Raw genomic sequence first — 18246 nt, 5'->3', positions numbered from 1 at the left:
AACACTTTTAATACTAGTCCTCTCTGCAGTAACTCCATCAGCCACGTGTCAGCCACTGCACTCCCCTTTCCTCCTTTCACAAAACCAACACCCTTGATCCAAAACATTATCTATTCCTTCTCTCCAGAGATGCTGCCTGACACGCTGAGTTACTCCAGCACTCTGAAACGTCACTATCTATGTTCTCCACAGATGCTACCTGACCCGCTGAGTTACTCCAGCACTCTGTGAAACGTCACCTATCCATGTTCTCCACAGATGCTGCCTGACCCATTGAGTTACTCCAGCGTTTTGTGTCTATCCTCATTATTATCGTCTAGGACAACGGAAGACCTGGTTATTTATCTTTAGCTCATGATCTTATTACAAGAATGAGCTAATTAAATCCCCAGGAAGCGTGATGTGCAAATATTTAGAAAATAAATGAATTTCGCTGATATGATCTAATTTTCTATGCAAATCAGGTTAATTAAACAGATTTTGTTCCTCACAACTCACTAATCTCAATATTTGTTTTCAAGAATCTTAACATTATATTTCTAAATTAAAACAGAGCCCTTGCTCAATGCAATCATGTTAAAGCAATGATTTTGGTTGGATCTACAAAAGTGACTCTGCTGTGAAGCAGTGATCAGTATAGAGCCACATCTCGAGTCACGTGAGAGTGCTGAGTATTCAGAGACAACACGGGCAAAGGCTCAGCATATGGCTGCTTAATGCAAGGACAGCATGGTGAAGCAACGCCAGCTAGTAAACTACAGGCTTTCCATCAGTTTGGGTGGATATTCCACAGCTGAAACAGTGACACATCCAAACAGCAAAATACATTACTTTCACCAAGTATTTTTTCAGGGAATACAATGTTTGATCACTTTATTTCCGAATTATGACTGTGAACTTGTGTTCCGTTTACATATAATGAAAAAATTGCAACTTTAGAAATGTTTCATGAATATGTACACAGACTTAACAGACTTGAGACTCTTCTTACTTCTAATTTAAAATCTCATATTGCTTATGAGAAAAAAAATGATTCTGCAGCTTTCACATTAAACCTAACACAAAGTGATCCTTTCCTTATTGGGATAAGAATTTCTGCCTGCCAATATGAATGGGAAGCGTTTTTAAATGTTTATTGTTGAACAATTGCTAACATAGTTTTATCACTTGCCAACGGTTCCTGGCTGGGCCAGTAGATGGAGCACTGTGCTGGGACGTTTCACGCTGGGTTGTAACTCTGCACCCGACAGCAGCTGGGAAACATATTTACAGGAGACCTCTGGTAACTTACCAGAACCCAGCACAGCCCAGGGCCCAGCACATCACAGCCCAGCCCTGGGCACAGCAACAAACCAGCTTAGCAAGAGGCATGGGTCAAGTTCAAAAGGAATGAGTAGATTAGGCCATTCGGCCCATCAAGTCTACTCCACCATTCAATCATGGCTGATCTATCCCTCCCCCTAACCCCATTCTCCTGCCTTCTCCCCATAACCTCTGACACCCATACTAATTAAGAATCTCTCTATCTCTGCCTTAAAAATATCCACTGAATTGGCCTCCATAGCCTTCTGTGGCAATGAATTCCAGATTCAATACCCCCTGACCAAGGCATTGAGCAAGGGTCAAGGCCGTGAGCAAGGGTCAAGGCCGTGAGCAAGGGTCAAGGCCGTGAGCAAGGGTCAAGGCCGTGAGCAAGGGTCAAGGCCGTGAGCAAGGGTCAAGGCCGTGAGCAAGGGTCAAGGTCGTGAGCAAGGGTCAAGGCCGTGAGCAAGGGTCAAGGCCGTGAGCAAGGGTCAAGGCCGTGAGCAAGGGTCAAGGCACTCGTACGTAATTCAAGGGGCCGCAGAATTCCTGGACAATTCTTCACTCGACTGGTATAGCACCAGCATGGACCGCTGGAGAATGGGATCGGAGATGAAATGTGTCCAAGTCCCTCCGGAACCCCTGAACGTATCTGGGGACGGAACATCAGGATATAACAGAACAGCTGGAGGAACTCAGTGGGTCAGTCAGCATCTGTGGAGGGAAACAGACTGTCGACGTTTCGGGTCGGGTCACTCCGTGTGGTCCGTGTTTATTGTCACGCGTGCCGAGGTACAGGCGGCACGGTGGCGCAGCGGTAGAGTTGCTGCCTCACAGCGCCAGAGACCCGGGTTCCATCCCGAACAGCTTAGCTCGCATGCTGTCCAATCCAGAATTATGTCGACATTAGACTGTATTAGTTTACAAGGAGAGGTTTGACAAACTTGGGATTATTTTCTCCAAAGCATCAGAGGTTGAGAGGAGACCTGATATAAAATTATTGTAGGAAAATAACTGCAGATGATGGTACAAATCGAAGGTATCACAAAATGCTGGAGTAACTCAGAGGGTCAGGCAGCATCTCAGGAGAGAAGGAATAGGTGACGTTTCGGGTCGAGACCCTTCTTCAGTCTAAAGAAAGGTCTCGACCCGAAAAGTCACCCATTCCTTCTCTCCAGAGATGCTGCCTGACCCTCTGAGTTACTCCAACATTTTGTGATACCTTTGATATAACATTATGAGGGGTGTAGAAAGGGAAGACAGTGAGAACTTATTTCTCATGGTGGGAATGTCAAAGACGAGGCTCCATAGCTTCCAGGTGAGGGGGGTAAAGTTTAAAGGAAATGTGTGGGGCATGTTGTTGTTTTACACAGTTGTGGCTGCCTGGAACGTGCTGCCAGGGGTGGTGGTGGAAGCAGATACGATAGTGATGTTCACGGGACATAGATAGGCACGTGGATATGCAGGGAGTGGAGGGATATGGATCACGTGCAGGCAGAGGAGATTAGTTTAATTTGGCATTATGTTTGGCACGGACATTGTGGGCCGAAGGGCCTGTTCCTGCACTGTATGTACCAGTTCAAAGTTGAGCTGCAACGCCTAAGGACCTGGTGACCGCATGTAAAGGGCCGTTGCATTTGATGCATCATTGCACCATGCTGCAGTTTGGGTGGTTGCATTGTTACTCAGGAGCTTAACTTAAAACATGCATCGTGCAAAGCCAAGACCACTGGGATGCAGCACTAACATGGAGTCAGGACAAACAGCCACTCTAATACTGGGAATCCCAGGGCAGTATTTGCTCCAGATGAAATGGTCCTAAATTTCATGTCGTGATGATATTTTGCGGTTTTCCAGGATTTTTTTTCACATCTTGGAAAATTCAAAACAAAAACCATTTGGCTGGCGAAACTGATTTAACACAATGCTATCCAGTATAATCTACCGATGTAAATTTCTCCCGTCAAACAGGTGTTTAATTTCGTTTATTGTCACGCGTGCCGAGGTACAGGCGGCACGGTGGCGCAGCGGTAGAGTTGCTGCCTCACAGCGCCAGAGACCCGGGTTCCATCCCGACTCCGGGTGCTGTCTGTACGGAGTTTGTACCTTCTCCCCGTGACCTCCGAGATCTTTGGTTTCCTCACACATTCCAAAGACGTGCAGGTTTGATGGTTAATGGGCTTGATATAAATGTAAAGATTGTCCCTAGTGTGTGTAGGATAGTGTTAGTGTGCGGGGATCGCTGGTCGGTGTGGACTCGGTGGGCCTGTTTCCGTGCCGTGTCTTTAAACTAAAAACAGTGAAAAGCTTTTGTTGGGCGCTAACCAGTCAGCGGAAAGACAACACATGATTACAATCGAGTGCTGCTCCATGGAACGTTAGGACAGAGTTTAGCCAAGATATAGAAACGAGCATTGTACAATACCTAGAAATAGCAGCCAGCAAACGTCTGAACCCAGTCACTAACAGGCAGAATATCATTCATCTTCCACACGGAGGCTCCTCTGTGGATCTGAGCTACAGATTCTGTTCATCGCACAGTCCAACCTCAAACTTGTGTCCCCGCCCCCCCCAACTTGTTCCGTGTGTTAGACAACTATAGCCCATTAATTAGACTAATTCCATGCCATTATGCTGTTGTATAATCAGCTTTCTAAAGGGTAGAATCCCTTTCTCCTATTTAATGAAGGATTAGGAAAATCACAACCGGCAAATAAATTAAAAGTCCACTTTAACAAAGAACTTGCTCCAAGGAATTCTGCACTAAAGACTTTTCTAATTTCACACATGACCAGGCAAATTTATACAGAAACCACAAATACGCTGAATGAAGTTTCTGCATAATTAGAGCTCAGCAGATTCCAAGTTGATAATCTTGTGTCCTCTATTCCCACGAGTTGGGGCAGTAGTTTGAGGTTCAGACAACAAAGACCAAAAGAATCACATCATTTCTGGGCTTGTTACAAAACAATCAAGCTTTAGACGAGGATGATTTATATTTGGTTATGGCTTTTTAAACTTTGGGAAAATGGTATTTAATATGAAGTAACATGCCATATTTTGACAGATCAAATACAAAATAAATAAGCCACATACACCTTCCCCCCATTGATGAACTGTACACTGCAAGGGCCAGGAAGCGAGCGGGCAAGATCATCTCTGACCCCTCTCACCCTGGCCACAAACTCTTTGAAGCACTTCCCTCTGGAAGGCGACTCCGGACTGTCAAAGCAGCCACAGCCAGACATAAAAACAGCTTTTTTCCACGAGTGATAGTTCTACTCAATAACCAGTCTGGAGTCTCTTTTTTGCTCTGGTTTATTTTCACCCACATATTTAGACCGTAATGTTGTATCCTTATTGTTTTGATGTGTTTCTGCTTTATTCTTAATTGTTAACTGTATGTTTGTGTTGTCATTTGTGAGCGGAGCACCAAGGTACATTCCTTGTGTATGCACATACTTGGCCAATAAACTTAAACTTACTTATTCAGTAAAAAGCCTAGATTTGCTTAATTTTGTCAAATAGCAGGCAACAAAAGCTTTGCACTGTACCTCGGTACACGTGACAATAAACTAAACTGAACTCATTTTGTTATTTATAGAGATTTTAACCTGGTCAAACCCACACATCACAGAAGTTTAAGCATAAATTACTCCCAGCAAAAGTCGTGTTTTCACAATCTTTTGCACTAATTTACAAAATACATCAGATACCACCTTGCCCATTAAGTTCCCATGAACTACACTTGCTTGCAGACCACCATAGGATATACTAAAATGAAGCAGATTCTTCCACAAGCACTTGTTAAAAGCTTCCGATTTAGTTTAAAAGTCACAATTAAACTGATTATTGCGTCACATGATAACTAAAAAACCGTTTTGCTGCTTTTCAGAAGTCATTTCTGGTTTTTAAAAATCTGAATACTCTTAGATGATGGAATAACCATTGATTAGAATACCTTCCTGTGGCAAACCGGTTTTCAGACATTAATCAAAGGCAGTTCATAGCAATTTTTTTAAACAATACCATCCCATCCTTATTAAAAGGCAATGATAATGCTTTATATCCAGTAAGTTTACATGCAGACTACATCTTCTCAACTGGGAGAACAGACAAGGGCGGCCATCCCATAAGCTAGGGTACTACACCCCATTGCGGACATTGGACTTTGTCTCTGGAACTGACGCACTGCTGCGCTACAATGCTGCGAACTATAAATGTGAGGTTATCCACTTTGGTGGCAAGAACAGCAAGGCAGATTATTATCTGAATGGTGTCAGATTAGGAAAAGGGGAGGTGCAACGAGACCTGGGTGTGCTTGTACATCAGTCACTGAAAGTAAGCATGCAGGTACAGCAGGCAGTGAAGAAAGCTAATGGCATGTTGACCATCATTGCAAGAGGATTTGAGTTTAGGAGCAAGGAGGTCCTATTGCAGTTATACAGGGCCCTGGTGAGACCGCACCTGGAGTATTGTGTGCAACTTTGGTTTCCTAATTTGAGGAAGGACATTATTGCTATTGAGACAGTGCAGCGTAGGATCACCAGGTTAATTCCCGGGATGGCAGGACTGACATATGATGAAAGAATGGGTTGACTGGGCTTGTATTCACTGGAATTTAGAAGGATGAGAAGGGATCTTATAGAAACATATAAAATTCTTAAAGGATTGGACAGGTGAGATGCAGGAAAAATGTTCCCCATGTTGGGGGAGTCCAGAACCAGGGGTCACAGTTTAAGAATAAGGGGTAGGCCATTTAGGACTGAGATGAGGAAAAACGTCTTCACCCAGAGAGTTGTGAATCTGTAGAATTCTCTGCCGCAGAAGGCAGTGGCCAATTCACTGGATGTTTTCAAGAGAGAGTTCGATTTAGCTCTTACGGCTAAAGGAATCAAGGGAGACAGGAAGGGTCGCAACCCAGAACGTCACCCATTCTTTCTCTGCAGAAATGCTGCCTGTCCCACTGAGTTACTCCAGCATTTTGTGTCTACCTTCGATTTAAACCAGCAGTTCGTTCCCACACAAGGAATCAAGGGATATGGGGAAAAAGCAGGAACCGGGTACTGATTTTTGATTCCCTCCGCAACTCCCTGGTCCACTCGTCCCTTTCCATCCAAACCACTCCCTCCCCAAGTACTTCCCCTACAACCGCAGGAGATGCAACACCTGTCCCTTTACCTCCCCCCTCGATTCCATCCAAGGACCCCGATAGTCTTTTCAGGTGAGGCAGAGGTTCACTTGCCCCTCCTCCAACCTCATCTACTGTATCCGCTGTTCCAGGTGTCACCTTCTGTGCATGGGTGAGACCAAGCGCAGGCTCGGCGATCGTTTCGCTGAACACCTCCACTCAGTCCGCCTTAACAATAGACAATAGACAATAGGTGCAGGAGTAGGCCATTCAGCCCTTCGAGCCAGCACCGCCATTCAATGCGATCATGGCTGATCACTCTCAATCAGTACCCCGTTCCTGCCTTCTCCCCATACCCCCTCACTCCGCTATCCTTAAGAGCTCTATCCAGCTCTCTCTTGAAAGCATCCAACGAACTGGCCTCCACTGCCTTCTGAGGCAGAGAATTCCACACCTTCACCACCCTCTGACTGAAAAAGTTCTTCCTCATCTCCGTTCTAAATGGCCTACCCCTTATTCTTAAACTGTGGCCCCTTGTTCTGGACTCCCCCAACATTGGGAACATGTTATCTGCCTCTAATGTATCCAATCCCCTAATTATCTTATATGTTTCAATAAGATCCCCCCTCATCCTTCTAAATTCCAGTGTATACAAGCCCAATCGCTCCAGCCTTTCAACATATGACAGTCCCGCCATTCCGGGAATTAACCTAGTGAACCTACGCTGCACGCCCTCCATAGCAAGAATATCCTTCCTCAAATTTGGAGACCAAAACTGCACACAGTACTCCAGGTGCGGTCTCACCAGGGCCCGGTACAACTGTAGAAGGACCTCTTTGCTCCTATACTCAACTCCTCTTGTTACGAAGGCCAACATTCCATTGGCTTTCTTCACTGCCTGCTGTACCTGCATGCTTCCTTTCATTGACTGATGCACTAGGACACCCAGATCTCGTTGAACTCCCCCTCCTCCTAACTTGACACCATTCAGATAATAATCTGCCTTTCTATTCTTACTTCCAAAGTGAATAACCTCACACTTATCTACATTAAACTGCATCTGCCATGTATCCGCCCACTCACACAACCTGTCCAAGTCACCCTGCAGCCTTATTGCATCTTCCTCACAATTCACACTACCCCCCAACTTAGTATCATCTGCAAATTTGCTAATGGTACTTTTAATCCCTTCGTCGAAGTCATTAATGTATATCGTAAATAGCTGGGGTCCCAGCACCGAACCTTGCGGTACCCCACTGGTCACTGCCTGCCATTCCGAAAGGGACCCATTTATCCCCACTCTTTGCTTTCTGTCTGTCAACCAATTTTCTATCCATGTCAGTACCCTACCCCCAATACCATGTGCCCTAATTTTGCCCACTAATCTCCTATGTGGGACCTTGTCGAAGGCTTTCTGTAAGTCGAGGTACACCACATCCACTTAACCTACCTGATCTCCCGGTTGCTCAGCACTTTAACTCCCCCTCCCATTCCCAATCTGACCATTCTGTCCTGGGTCTCCTCCATTGTCAGAGTGAGGCCCAGCACAAATTGGAGGAAGAACACCTCATATTTCGCTTGGGTAGCTTACACCCCAACGGTATGAACATTGACTTCTCTAACTTCAAATAGCCCTTACTTTCCCTCTCTCTCCATCCCCTCCCCCTTCTCCCAGCAGTCTTGCTGTCTCCGACTCCATTCTATCTCTGCCCCGCCATTCCCCTGACATCAGTCTGAAGAAGGGTCTCGACCTGAAACGCCACCCATTCCTTCTCTCCAGAGATGCTGCCAGTCCCGCTGAGTTACTCCAGCATTTTGTGTCTACCTACTGATTTTAGAAGATCAGCCATGATCATATTGAATGGCGGTGCTGATCGAAGGGCCGAATGGCCTACTCCTGCACCTATTTGTCCATGTTTTTCTATATTCTGCACTCTGTATCTTCCTCTTTGCTCTACCTATTGTACTTGAGTTTGAACTGATTGTATCTATGTATGGTATATCTGATCTGATTGGATAGCATGCAAAACAAAGCTTTTCACTGTACCTCGGTACACGTGACAATAATAAACCGAGACCTAAAGGCCGACACTGCATCAGCCACTACCATGAGGCTTTCAGTGGTGGTGTATGAAGATGGGCCACATCCGACAGACAACCACTGCCGTTACCTGCCGCACTACAGCAACAGCAGGTAACTCTGCCTGTTTACTGTGTACACGGTTAATTACAAACACACGCACGCACAAAATGTGTTAGTAACCGTTTCTAAAACACGACAGAAGCAAGATCACCTGATTGGCTGATTTTCCCTGCTGTCATAAATTGAAAAGAAGACCTCGAGTTCTTCTCCCAGGTTTGCACACATCAAACTCTTCACCTGGAGGAACAGGTGATGGGAGCTCGTTGGGATGGGCGTGTCCTTCTTTCGATGTCTGTGCTCCATCTAGAAGCAATTATATAAAGAACATAAACCCAAGTTCAGAGAGCGGTGCAGAATGTAACTAAATAGTACAACACAATTCCACCATTGTTTAGCTATTCCAAACCTTCTTGTACCTTCTGCTACTTTGCAGTTACCATTACAGAGAAGGAGTGGAGGGTAACAGGGTGGAGAAGAATGTAATGATAATCGGCAGCACGGTGGCGCAGCGGTAGAGTTGCTGCCTCCCAGCGCCAGAGACCCAGGATCGATCCTGACTACGGGTGCTGTCTGTACGGAGTTTGTACGTTCTCCCCGTGACCTGCATGGGTTTTCTCCGAGATCTTCCGTTTCCTCCCGCACTCCAAAAGCATACAGGTTTGTAGGTTAATTGACTTGGTAAATGTAAAAATTGTCCCTCGTGTGCGTAGGATAGTGTTAAAATGCAGGGATCGCTGGTCAGCGGTGGGCCGAAAGGCCTGTTTCCGCACTGTATCTCTAAACTATACTAAATAGCTCCAATACAACAATAAACAATGAGCCTACATTTGCTACAATTAAGTAGAGGTGTGGATTTGAGGTTACAGTTTAATAAGAAGATATAACCACTTGCATGTTGTACATGGAGTGCAACAGTCTGCCTGTCCCTTCATTCTTTGTTGTCTTACAGTACGAGTTAAATGTATGTTTTAGTGTTCTTTACCTTGTTTTATGTGTGGGGGGGGGTTGGGTGGAAACATTTTTTAATCTCTTACCTCGACGGAGATGCAAGTTTTTTCCGTATCGTATCTCCGTCCGCACTGCGGCCTAACATCGAGGAGTTGGTGGCCTTTGCTGGAGACCGACTTCGGGAGCTCCAACCGCGGGAGTCTGCGGACGTAACATCGTGGAGCTCGCAGTCCCTGGTTAGAGACTCAGGAGCTCCAAGCCACGGGGGCTTCGACCACCCCGACGCGGGGGATTCGAACACTGGCTAAGGGGGATTCGACCACCCAACACGGGGGCTACGACCGCCCTGATCGCAGGGGGCTTCGACCGCCCCGACACGGGGGCCTCGACCGCCCTGATCGCGGGGGCTTCGACCGCCCTGATCGCGGGGGCTTCTACCACTGCCTAAGGGGGATTCGACCGCCCCAACACGGGGGCTACGGTCGCCCCGACTGCGGATGGTCCGACTGCCCCGACTGCCCCGACCACGGGAGAATAAGGAGGAAGAAGCTTGGACTGTATTGCCTTCCATCACAGTGAGGAATGTGGGGAATTCCCTGTGGTGGATGCTTATGTTAACTTTTATGTAGTTGTGTGTCTTGTTGCTTGTTTTAGTACGGTTGTATGGTAATTCAAATATCACCATATTAATTGGTATGCGTGACAATAAAAGACCTTTGAAACCTTTGAGTAATAGCATTTTGGAAAATTCCCTGCAACTATCACAATAAATAAACTACTTCATTAGGTTGTCTTTTCAAAAAAGACAGTTTTCTATTAAATCCCCAATGAATAGTCTGACGAGGTTGACACCGAGCAATGCTTTGAATTGGATAATAAGTTACAGTAACATTCCTGAGGCTGTAACGTCAGGTAACTGGGCAATTACAGAGCCCTGTCGAACATCCAGAAGGTGCCAGTTACAGGCTCAATAACAAAAAATAACAAATGGAAGCTGTAAAACCAAATGTTTCATGATTCCGTAAGTTTTCTCTTCATTCCATTCATTGTGCATTGTGAAGTTTGCTTCTGACACTGGAGTTTTTTTGGGGGACAAGATACTGCAGATGTTGGAATGCTGAGACAGAAACAAAGTGCTGGGGAACTCTGTGTGTCAGGCTGCATCTGTGGTGGGAAATAGACCAGCAACATTCTGGGATGGGACGGGACGGGACTCATCTTTTTGCCCACAGACATCTAGAGCTACATTAACTACACCTCCTCCCACCCTGCCTCTCGCAAGGACTCCATCCCTTACCCTCATTTTCTCCATCTCTGGTGAATCTGGTCCTCACGTGAAGCTTTCCGCTCTCTGTTATCTGAGAAGTTTCTTTCTGCGGTAAAGATTGATTCCACCGCCCTGCTGTTTTGGGTGGAGCTCTCCACCACATCTCCTGTTTCCCAGAGTTCGCTTCTCACTCCCCGTCTCCCCAGACACAAGGCCTCGCCTTTCACCCCACCACCCTCCGTCACTCTGATACACATCATTCTCATTATTCTCTAACATTTCTGACACCTTCAATGATTCCATCACCAGTCACAAGTTCATAAGTCATAGGGGCAGAATTAGGCCATTCGACCCATCAGTCCACTCCGCCATTCAATGATGGCCTATCTATCTTTCCCTCTCAACCCCATTCTCCTGCCTTCTCCCCATAATCTCTGACACCGGACTACTCAAGAATCTATCTATCTCTGCCTTTAAAATATCCATTGGCCTCCACAGCCGTCTGTGGCAATGAATTCCACAGATTCACCACCTTCTGACTAAATAAATTCCTTCTCATCTCCTTTCTAAAGGTAGGCCCTTTTATTCTGAGGCCGTGGCCTCTGGTCCTAGACTCTCCCACTCGTGGAAACATCCTCTCCACATCCACTCTATCATTATTCATCTTCCCGTCCCCACCCCTTTCTGCTTCCCACAGACACCACTAGGAACAGTCCGCGCCTGAAACGTCGCCTGTCCATTCCCTCCACAGACTCTGCCTGACCTGCTGAGGTCTTCAGCACTTTGTATTTTGCTCACTGATAACTCTAATGTTCTTTAATATATGCTTTTGATAATAAATCACAAGATGCAATTAGGCAGTTAGATATCTTGTTACAAGCAGTCTATGTATGTGTTTTACCCTAATAGGTTAAACTTAAAAATCTCATCTAATTTAGGCAACTAAACCGAAGGAAATATTACATTCTGAATCTTCATTACCCTAACCCACAAGTGAATTAATACACTGGGATTTATACAAAAACAACAGTGACATATTGGCAGCACCAAGGATTAATCATTCATCTGATTTGATCTTGTGAATGTCGTGGTATTTACTAATCAATTCTCCAGACAATAATGGTGTAAATTAGCCACAAGAGGAGGATAGGATTCTAACTTTACAGTTTCTGCTATCATTATCTCTGCTGTGGGAACAAATTGCTAAAATAAATTTTATTGATTTCGGAAAACATCTTCAACGTATCTCTGGGCAGTTTAGTGAAACGTATAGCGATAGGATAGTGAAGGAATTCACAGGATAGTGAAGGAAATGAGGTGAACACAGAGAGGCTGATTGAGGTGATGACCTGGGAGGCAGCTTTTCACTGAGACGAGAGAAATCATGAGCTTGTGGAAGACTTAGAGTAGGACAGGGTGAGACAAGATGAGAAATGTGTCATCCACAGCTCGCGATCACCAGTGTCGCGACCATTGGCCCGAGTACACGCTACATAGCACAAACCAGCCTCTGCTCTTGCCACAACATTGAGCTCTATGGAATGTACACAATCAGAACACCAATTAGTTCCACTTCATTATCTTTCTATGTCATGTTTAGGATAGTTACTCACCACAGTCTACATAGGTTCTATTTTATTTCTTATAATTTAAACATTCTGTACACACTCAGAATAAAACTTTTAAAAATTAAATCAGATCTTTGTACCAAACACAAGCATAAATGTAGAAACTTCAGCTTATCCAAAATCTGGCAGCTGCTAAATCTGGCCAAATATCGCACAGATTTAGATTTATAAATGTTATAAATTTATAAAGAGTTATAAATATTAGTAGCACCTGTTGTGACCTCACCCTGCCCAACAAGAGGTGGCTGGGTGCGAATGGGATGCACAATCTGTACGCAGAAAAGTTGCACGGTGCATTGAAATTAAATTCAGATAGACAATCGAGCCACCTTTTTTATTAATACGAGGGATTGAATTATAATGAGGGCTTTAATTTTCCATTACATACTGATCTTCAGATACCATCATGACCAACACACCCAACCACACATCACCAATCCCATGGAGGCTACACTTTCATTTCCAAATTTAGAAACAGAAACACAATGGCAAGAAAGCTCATGACTCCCAATAGCCCCATGGACGAGGTTTGTTGACTTACTTCTCAATGGGTATTAATTACAGGTTCAGAAACCCTCTCGTCTCCTGGCATTTCAATACGGAACCCCTCCTGCTGCCCCACCCACCGAGTCTAAACTCCAGACATTACATTTCATGAAAGGAAATGGGGAGCTAATTACACCGCTCTTATGACCAATCTTTGACTTTGTTTAACGCTATCAAACCTGTTTACCATTGAAGCTATCAAATGCACAATTTGTGCAGCCTCAAAGTAAATCTCATTAAATGCAAATTAGCAAATTAAAGCGAGTGATATAGAAATAAAGAGCTGAACATTTACATCTCAATACTCTTTGACCTGACAGCTCAAGGCAATAATGCACAAAAGGCCAACAAGAACCACCTTGTGATACACTACACTCACCCAGCCAGTTTCATCTCGACCCAGATTTAACTGTTTACGTACTCTGCACAAAAGCAGTTGCTTCTATCAAGTTTCACAATGACAATAGTTTGTGTGTGCAATGCAATGCGGCTGAAATCTGTGCCTCTGGGGCAGGGTGGAGATAGAGAGGCACTAGCGGCTTTAGAGAACAAACACTTTGCCTCTGGGACAGGAGATGAAGCACACCAGGAGTGAGCAAATGAAGCTGAGGATCATGATGCTTTGGGTTTAACGAAACAAAATAAAAGGTGGAAAATGAAACTGGTCGTAAGATTAAGAAGAGCAGTTGTCTTACATGAAGGAATCCTTTGAATGTTAATGGAGAATGTGCAAGAAATTTGGAAACTCAAAGACCTGATTTGTCAGTTGTGGGCGTGAGGTGTGGACAGAAGAAGTGCGTTGCAAAGACAGAAATAAGCAATGTTGGTGATGAAAAGGAGAGAACGTGTGAAGCAACACACACTCTTACACCAACTAAAAGAGTGACACCTTTAGTTTAGTTTAGAGATACAGCTTGGAAACAGGCCCTTTGGCCCACTGAGTCTGTGTCAACCAGCGATCTTCCATATATCAGTTCTGCCCTACATTCTAGGGAGAATTTACAGAAGCCAATTAACCTACAAACCTGTACGTCTTTGGGATGTGGGAGGAAACCGGAGCACCTGGAGAAAACCTCACGGTCACAGGGAGAACGTACAAACTCCATACAGACAGCACCCATAGATCATAAGTTCTTAAGTGAAAGGAGCAGAATTAGGACATTCAGCCCATAAAGTCTACACAAGACTCGTGGCTGATCTTTCTCTCCCTCCTAACCCCATTCTCCTGCCTTCTCCCCATAACCTCTCACACCAGTACTAATCAAGAATTTATCTATCTATGCCTTAAAAATATCCACTGACTTGATCTCCACAGCCTTCTGTGCCAATGAATTCCACAGATTCACCACCCTCTGACTAAAGAAATTCCTCTTCATTTTCCAAAATTAACGTCCTTTAATTCTGAGGCTACGACTTCTAGTTCCAGACTCTCCCACTAGTGGAAACATCCTCTCCACATCCACTCTGTCCAAGCCTTTCACTATTCTGTATGCTTCAATGAGGTCTCCCCCCCCCCCCCCCCGTGAGGCAGCAACTCTGCCGCTCTGCTGCAGTGTCACCTCCCCAACTGGACTTTCCAGGAGCCATGGTAAGGTTAAGGTTGGGATTGAGTGATTCCCCGTAGTACGCTCAGGTCATCAACAGCCTTCACGTGATGAATGTGGGCAGCCTGCATCCATGATATCGGAAAGGATAATCATTGAGAAAAAAAAACATTGTAAATTAAATTCTAGAAAAATAAATGCCTATTATGTTAATTGCCAAATACAATAGAGAGAGGCTCCACTATAATAGTCTATTTGTCGTGTTGGTCAGGAGCAAAAACATAACCAATAGAAGCCACCTCAGAGAGGGTCACACTCAGTCTAAACAACGCTCCACGCTAAACAACACTCCACGCTAAACAACCCTTCATATTCTGTTCATCTGGTGATTCTGTAAATAGGACAATAAAATTAGACTGCCAATCCTGCAACAACAAAAAAAACAAAGTACATGGCATACAAAAACAGTGGGCTAGTTGTAAATGAACAATTTGAGCAAGCAAGGAACACTTGGCTAAACTAATCAATCCACCAGTTGGTAAGAGTCTGTGTGGTTTTGTAACAAAGGCCAAACCCAACACAAGGCTATTTAAACGGATGAGTTAATGCCAGATGAGGACTGCAATACAAATATCAACATAATAAAATGATGGAATCTTTCAAAATGTTGAAACAGCAAAATATAGAACATAGAACGTTACAGCACAGAAACAGGCCGTGCCATTCCCAAACTAAATCTCAAAAGTGAAATCTGCAGAAACAATGGATATGATATCTAATAACAGTTAAACAGAAATAAAGCTTTATATCCTAGTTGGAGAAAACCACCTCACAAATCACACTAAGAGAGCAGGGCTGAACTACTATCGACCTCATTGGTGAAGTTCGGACTATCCTTGATCACACTTTACTGGCTTTACCTTGCATTAATCATTATTCCCTTATCCTGTATCTGTACACTGTGGACGGCTCAATTGTAATCATGTATTGTCTTTCCGCTGACTGGTTAGCACGCAACAAAAGCTTTTCACTGTACCTCGGTACACGTGACAATAAACTAAACTAAACTAAAATCCCATTCATGAATTGTACGTCTTTGTTCCCACATGACAGATTCAGGTTGACATTTGGGAGAACAAAGTTTAACATCTGCCGGGGAGCGTGGCGTGGACTGCAGTCACAAAGTTTTATCAAGGGCACAAGGTGAACTAATCCAAGTGTTTCACAAGTTCATAGGTCATAGGAGCAGAATTGGACCATTTGGCCCATCGAGCCTATTCCGCCATTCAATCATGGCTGATCTATCTTCCCCTCTCAACCCCATTCTCCTGCCTTCTCCCCATAACCCCTGACACCCTTACTAATCGATCTCCACTTTAAAAATACCCAGACTTGGCCTCCACAGCTGTCTGGAGGAGGAAATGGCTACAATGCCAGAAATCCAGAGGCCATCTCTTCAATGGCCTCCCAGCAACATGTCTTCCATTCCTCTCGCTTCCTCAAAGCAGAGAAACAAAGAGATTGTCAGACCCGAGTATTGTGAGCAATTTCAGGCACCATATCTGAGGAAGAATGTGCTGGCTCCGGAGAGGGTCCAGAGGAGGTTTACAAGAATAATCCCAAAAACGAGTGGGTTAACCTATGATGAGCATTTGATGGCACTGGGCCTGTACTCGCTGGAGTTTAGAAGGATGAGGGGGGAACTCATTGAAACTTACAGAATAGTGAAAGGCCTGGACAGAGTGGATGTGGAGAGGATGTTTCCACTGGTGGGAGAGTCTAGGACTAGAGGTCATGGCCTCAGAATTAAAGGACGTACTTTTAGGAAGATGAGGAGCAATTTCTTTGGTCAGAGGGTGGTGAATCTGTGGAATTCTTTACCACAGAAGGCTGTGGAGGCCAAATTAGTGGATATTTTTAAGGCAGAGATAAATAGATTCTTGATTAGTACGGGTGTCAGGGGTTTTGGGGAGAAGGCAGGAGAATGGGGTTAGGAGGGAGAGATGGCTCAGCCATGATTGAATAGCAGAGTGGACTTGATGGGCCGAATGGCCTAATTCTGCTATCACTTAAGATCTTATGACTGGAGGCTAGTTCACACCTCAAACTTTAATAACATGAAGACCTCAGAGAAATAAGGGAAGGTACAAGATTTGCAAAACCTTTGCAATACCTTTTGCTGCAACCAGAGATGCTTGCGTTAGAGAACAATAAATGTACATTTACAAAGAAATGCTCACCAATCTGTACAACTCTGTTACGCTGATTTCTTCAGGATCGACCATACTGAACTCTTTCCTTGGAACCAGATCCAGACCAAGCTGCCTGCAGGGAACAAAACCACATGTAACAGATCGCTGTGCATCAAGGAATTGCAGACGCACGTTTACACAAAAGAACACAGAGTGCTGGAGTAACTCAGCAGGACGGGCAGCATCTGTGGAGAACATAGATAGGTGACGTTTCACAGAGTGCTGGAATAACTCAGCGGGACGGGCAGCATCTGTGGAGAACATGGATAGGTGACGTTTCACAGAGTGCTGGAATAACTCAGCGGGTCAGGCAGCATCTCTGGAGAACATGGATAGGTGATGGTTTGGGTTGTGACCTTTCTACGGACTGTGATAGTTTGCTGGTGTGTAGCAAACATGAATACCTTACTCTATAAATGCAGAAATGAGAGCATTACGGCTGATTTTGGTGGCATGTGAAGTTGTAGGGATAGGGGAGATGCAGAGGGACCATGCACAGGCATCGACTGAGGTGGTTGTATAGTCTATAACTGAAGCTTTGCTGGGAACTAATGCACATCAAAAAAACACTAGTGTAGGAGATGAAACGAGTTCAGATCAAGGTGGAGCTCCGAACAAGCATAAGGTTGGAGAAAGTAGAGGATGAGAGTGCGGGAAACAGAGGATTGGGACAAATTATTCTGGAATTAAGAGAAGGCTCGTGAAAGTTTCATCAGCTGAGGGGCCAAAGCAGGCAGAGGCAGACAGATTTTCACCTGTGTAACCACTGACAATACAGCCTGTTGTGCGGCAGTAGGTATTTCAACAAAGACTACGAATCAGAGGGAGAATCCAAACTCAGCAATAAATAAGATGTTGAAACTGTGGACTGTCAGGTTCAACCAAGGGCACTGGCACCAGGAGGAAACAGAGTTTGTGAAATCCTTCTCAGTGTATCAATGGAGGAGGTTAGAGTTCCTCAAAGACTGGAATTCATCAGGCAAATAAAACTGACTTGGGTGTACAAGCTGCTGATCCCGAAGATGACTGTAGCATTGCTGGGAATTCTGAACTGACAGGACTCTCTATTGCTCTGTAAATGTAAATTAAAATGAACTGCAGGGGTGTTCTCCAGTGTTAGATTTCATCGCACAACTCTTCCGCTACTCCTGGGTGAAGGGATCATTTCATGGCACTGCCAGTTTGGACGGGCTGATGCCAGTTTGATGTGTTGCAGCTTTTCAATTAGGCCCAGATGGCCAGATGCACGGCCTTGGCAATTCCACAACCCTTTAAAATGAGGAGAGAACAGATGCTCTGGCCCACAGTCCTAACATTTAAAAGTACCGCAATGAAGCACGACGTTCAATGCAACAGATTGGCTTTGGGCCACTGTGAACCACAGCATGGGTCATCATACGAGGCACAGAACAAATGTCAGATCAATGGCTGCATCACAACTAAAGTGGAAATCAAACTTTACAAACAACAAACCTTGATTTGGCA

The 18246-nt window shown here is 44.8% G+C and overlaps 1 protein-coding gene across 8 annotated transcripts in view; it reads right to left on the bottom strand.

The window, feature by feature from the left end:
- LOC144603471 (dedicator of cytokinesis protein 4-like) overlaps window positions 1–18246 on the bottom strand; it is a 294693-nt gene that overhangs the window by 180519 nt on the left and 95928 nt on the right. For 7 of the 8 annotated variants that reach the window (XM_078416684.1, XM_078416687.1, XM_078416689.1 and 4 more), the window contains exons 7-8: window positions 16750–16834; window positions 8728–8879 (exon numbers count right to left, since the gene is read on the bottom strand). In XM_078416684.1, the coding sequence (XP_078272810.1) occupies window positions 8728–8879; window positions 16750–16834 (237 nt within the window). Of the gene's footprint in view, window positions 1–3727; window positions 3808–8727; window positions 8880–16749; window positions 16835–18246 lie in introns of those variants that run through there. The other variant, XM_078416691.1, reaches the window with a different exon arrangement.

The sequence above is a fragment of the Rhinoraja longicauda genome, chromosome 20 (assembly GCF_053455715.1).
Source record: "Rhinoraja longicauda isolate Sanriku21f chromosome 20, sRhiLon1.1, whole genome shotgun sequence".
Taxonomy (NCBI): domain Eukaryota; kingdom Metazoa; phylum Chordata; class Chondrichthyes; order Rajiformes; family Arhynchobatidae; genus Rhinoraja; species Rhinoraja longicauda.
This window is presented reverse-complemented; position numbering and strand designations above follow the sequence as displayed.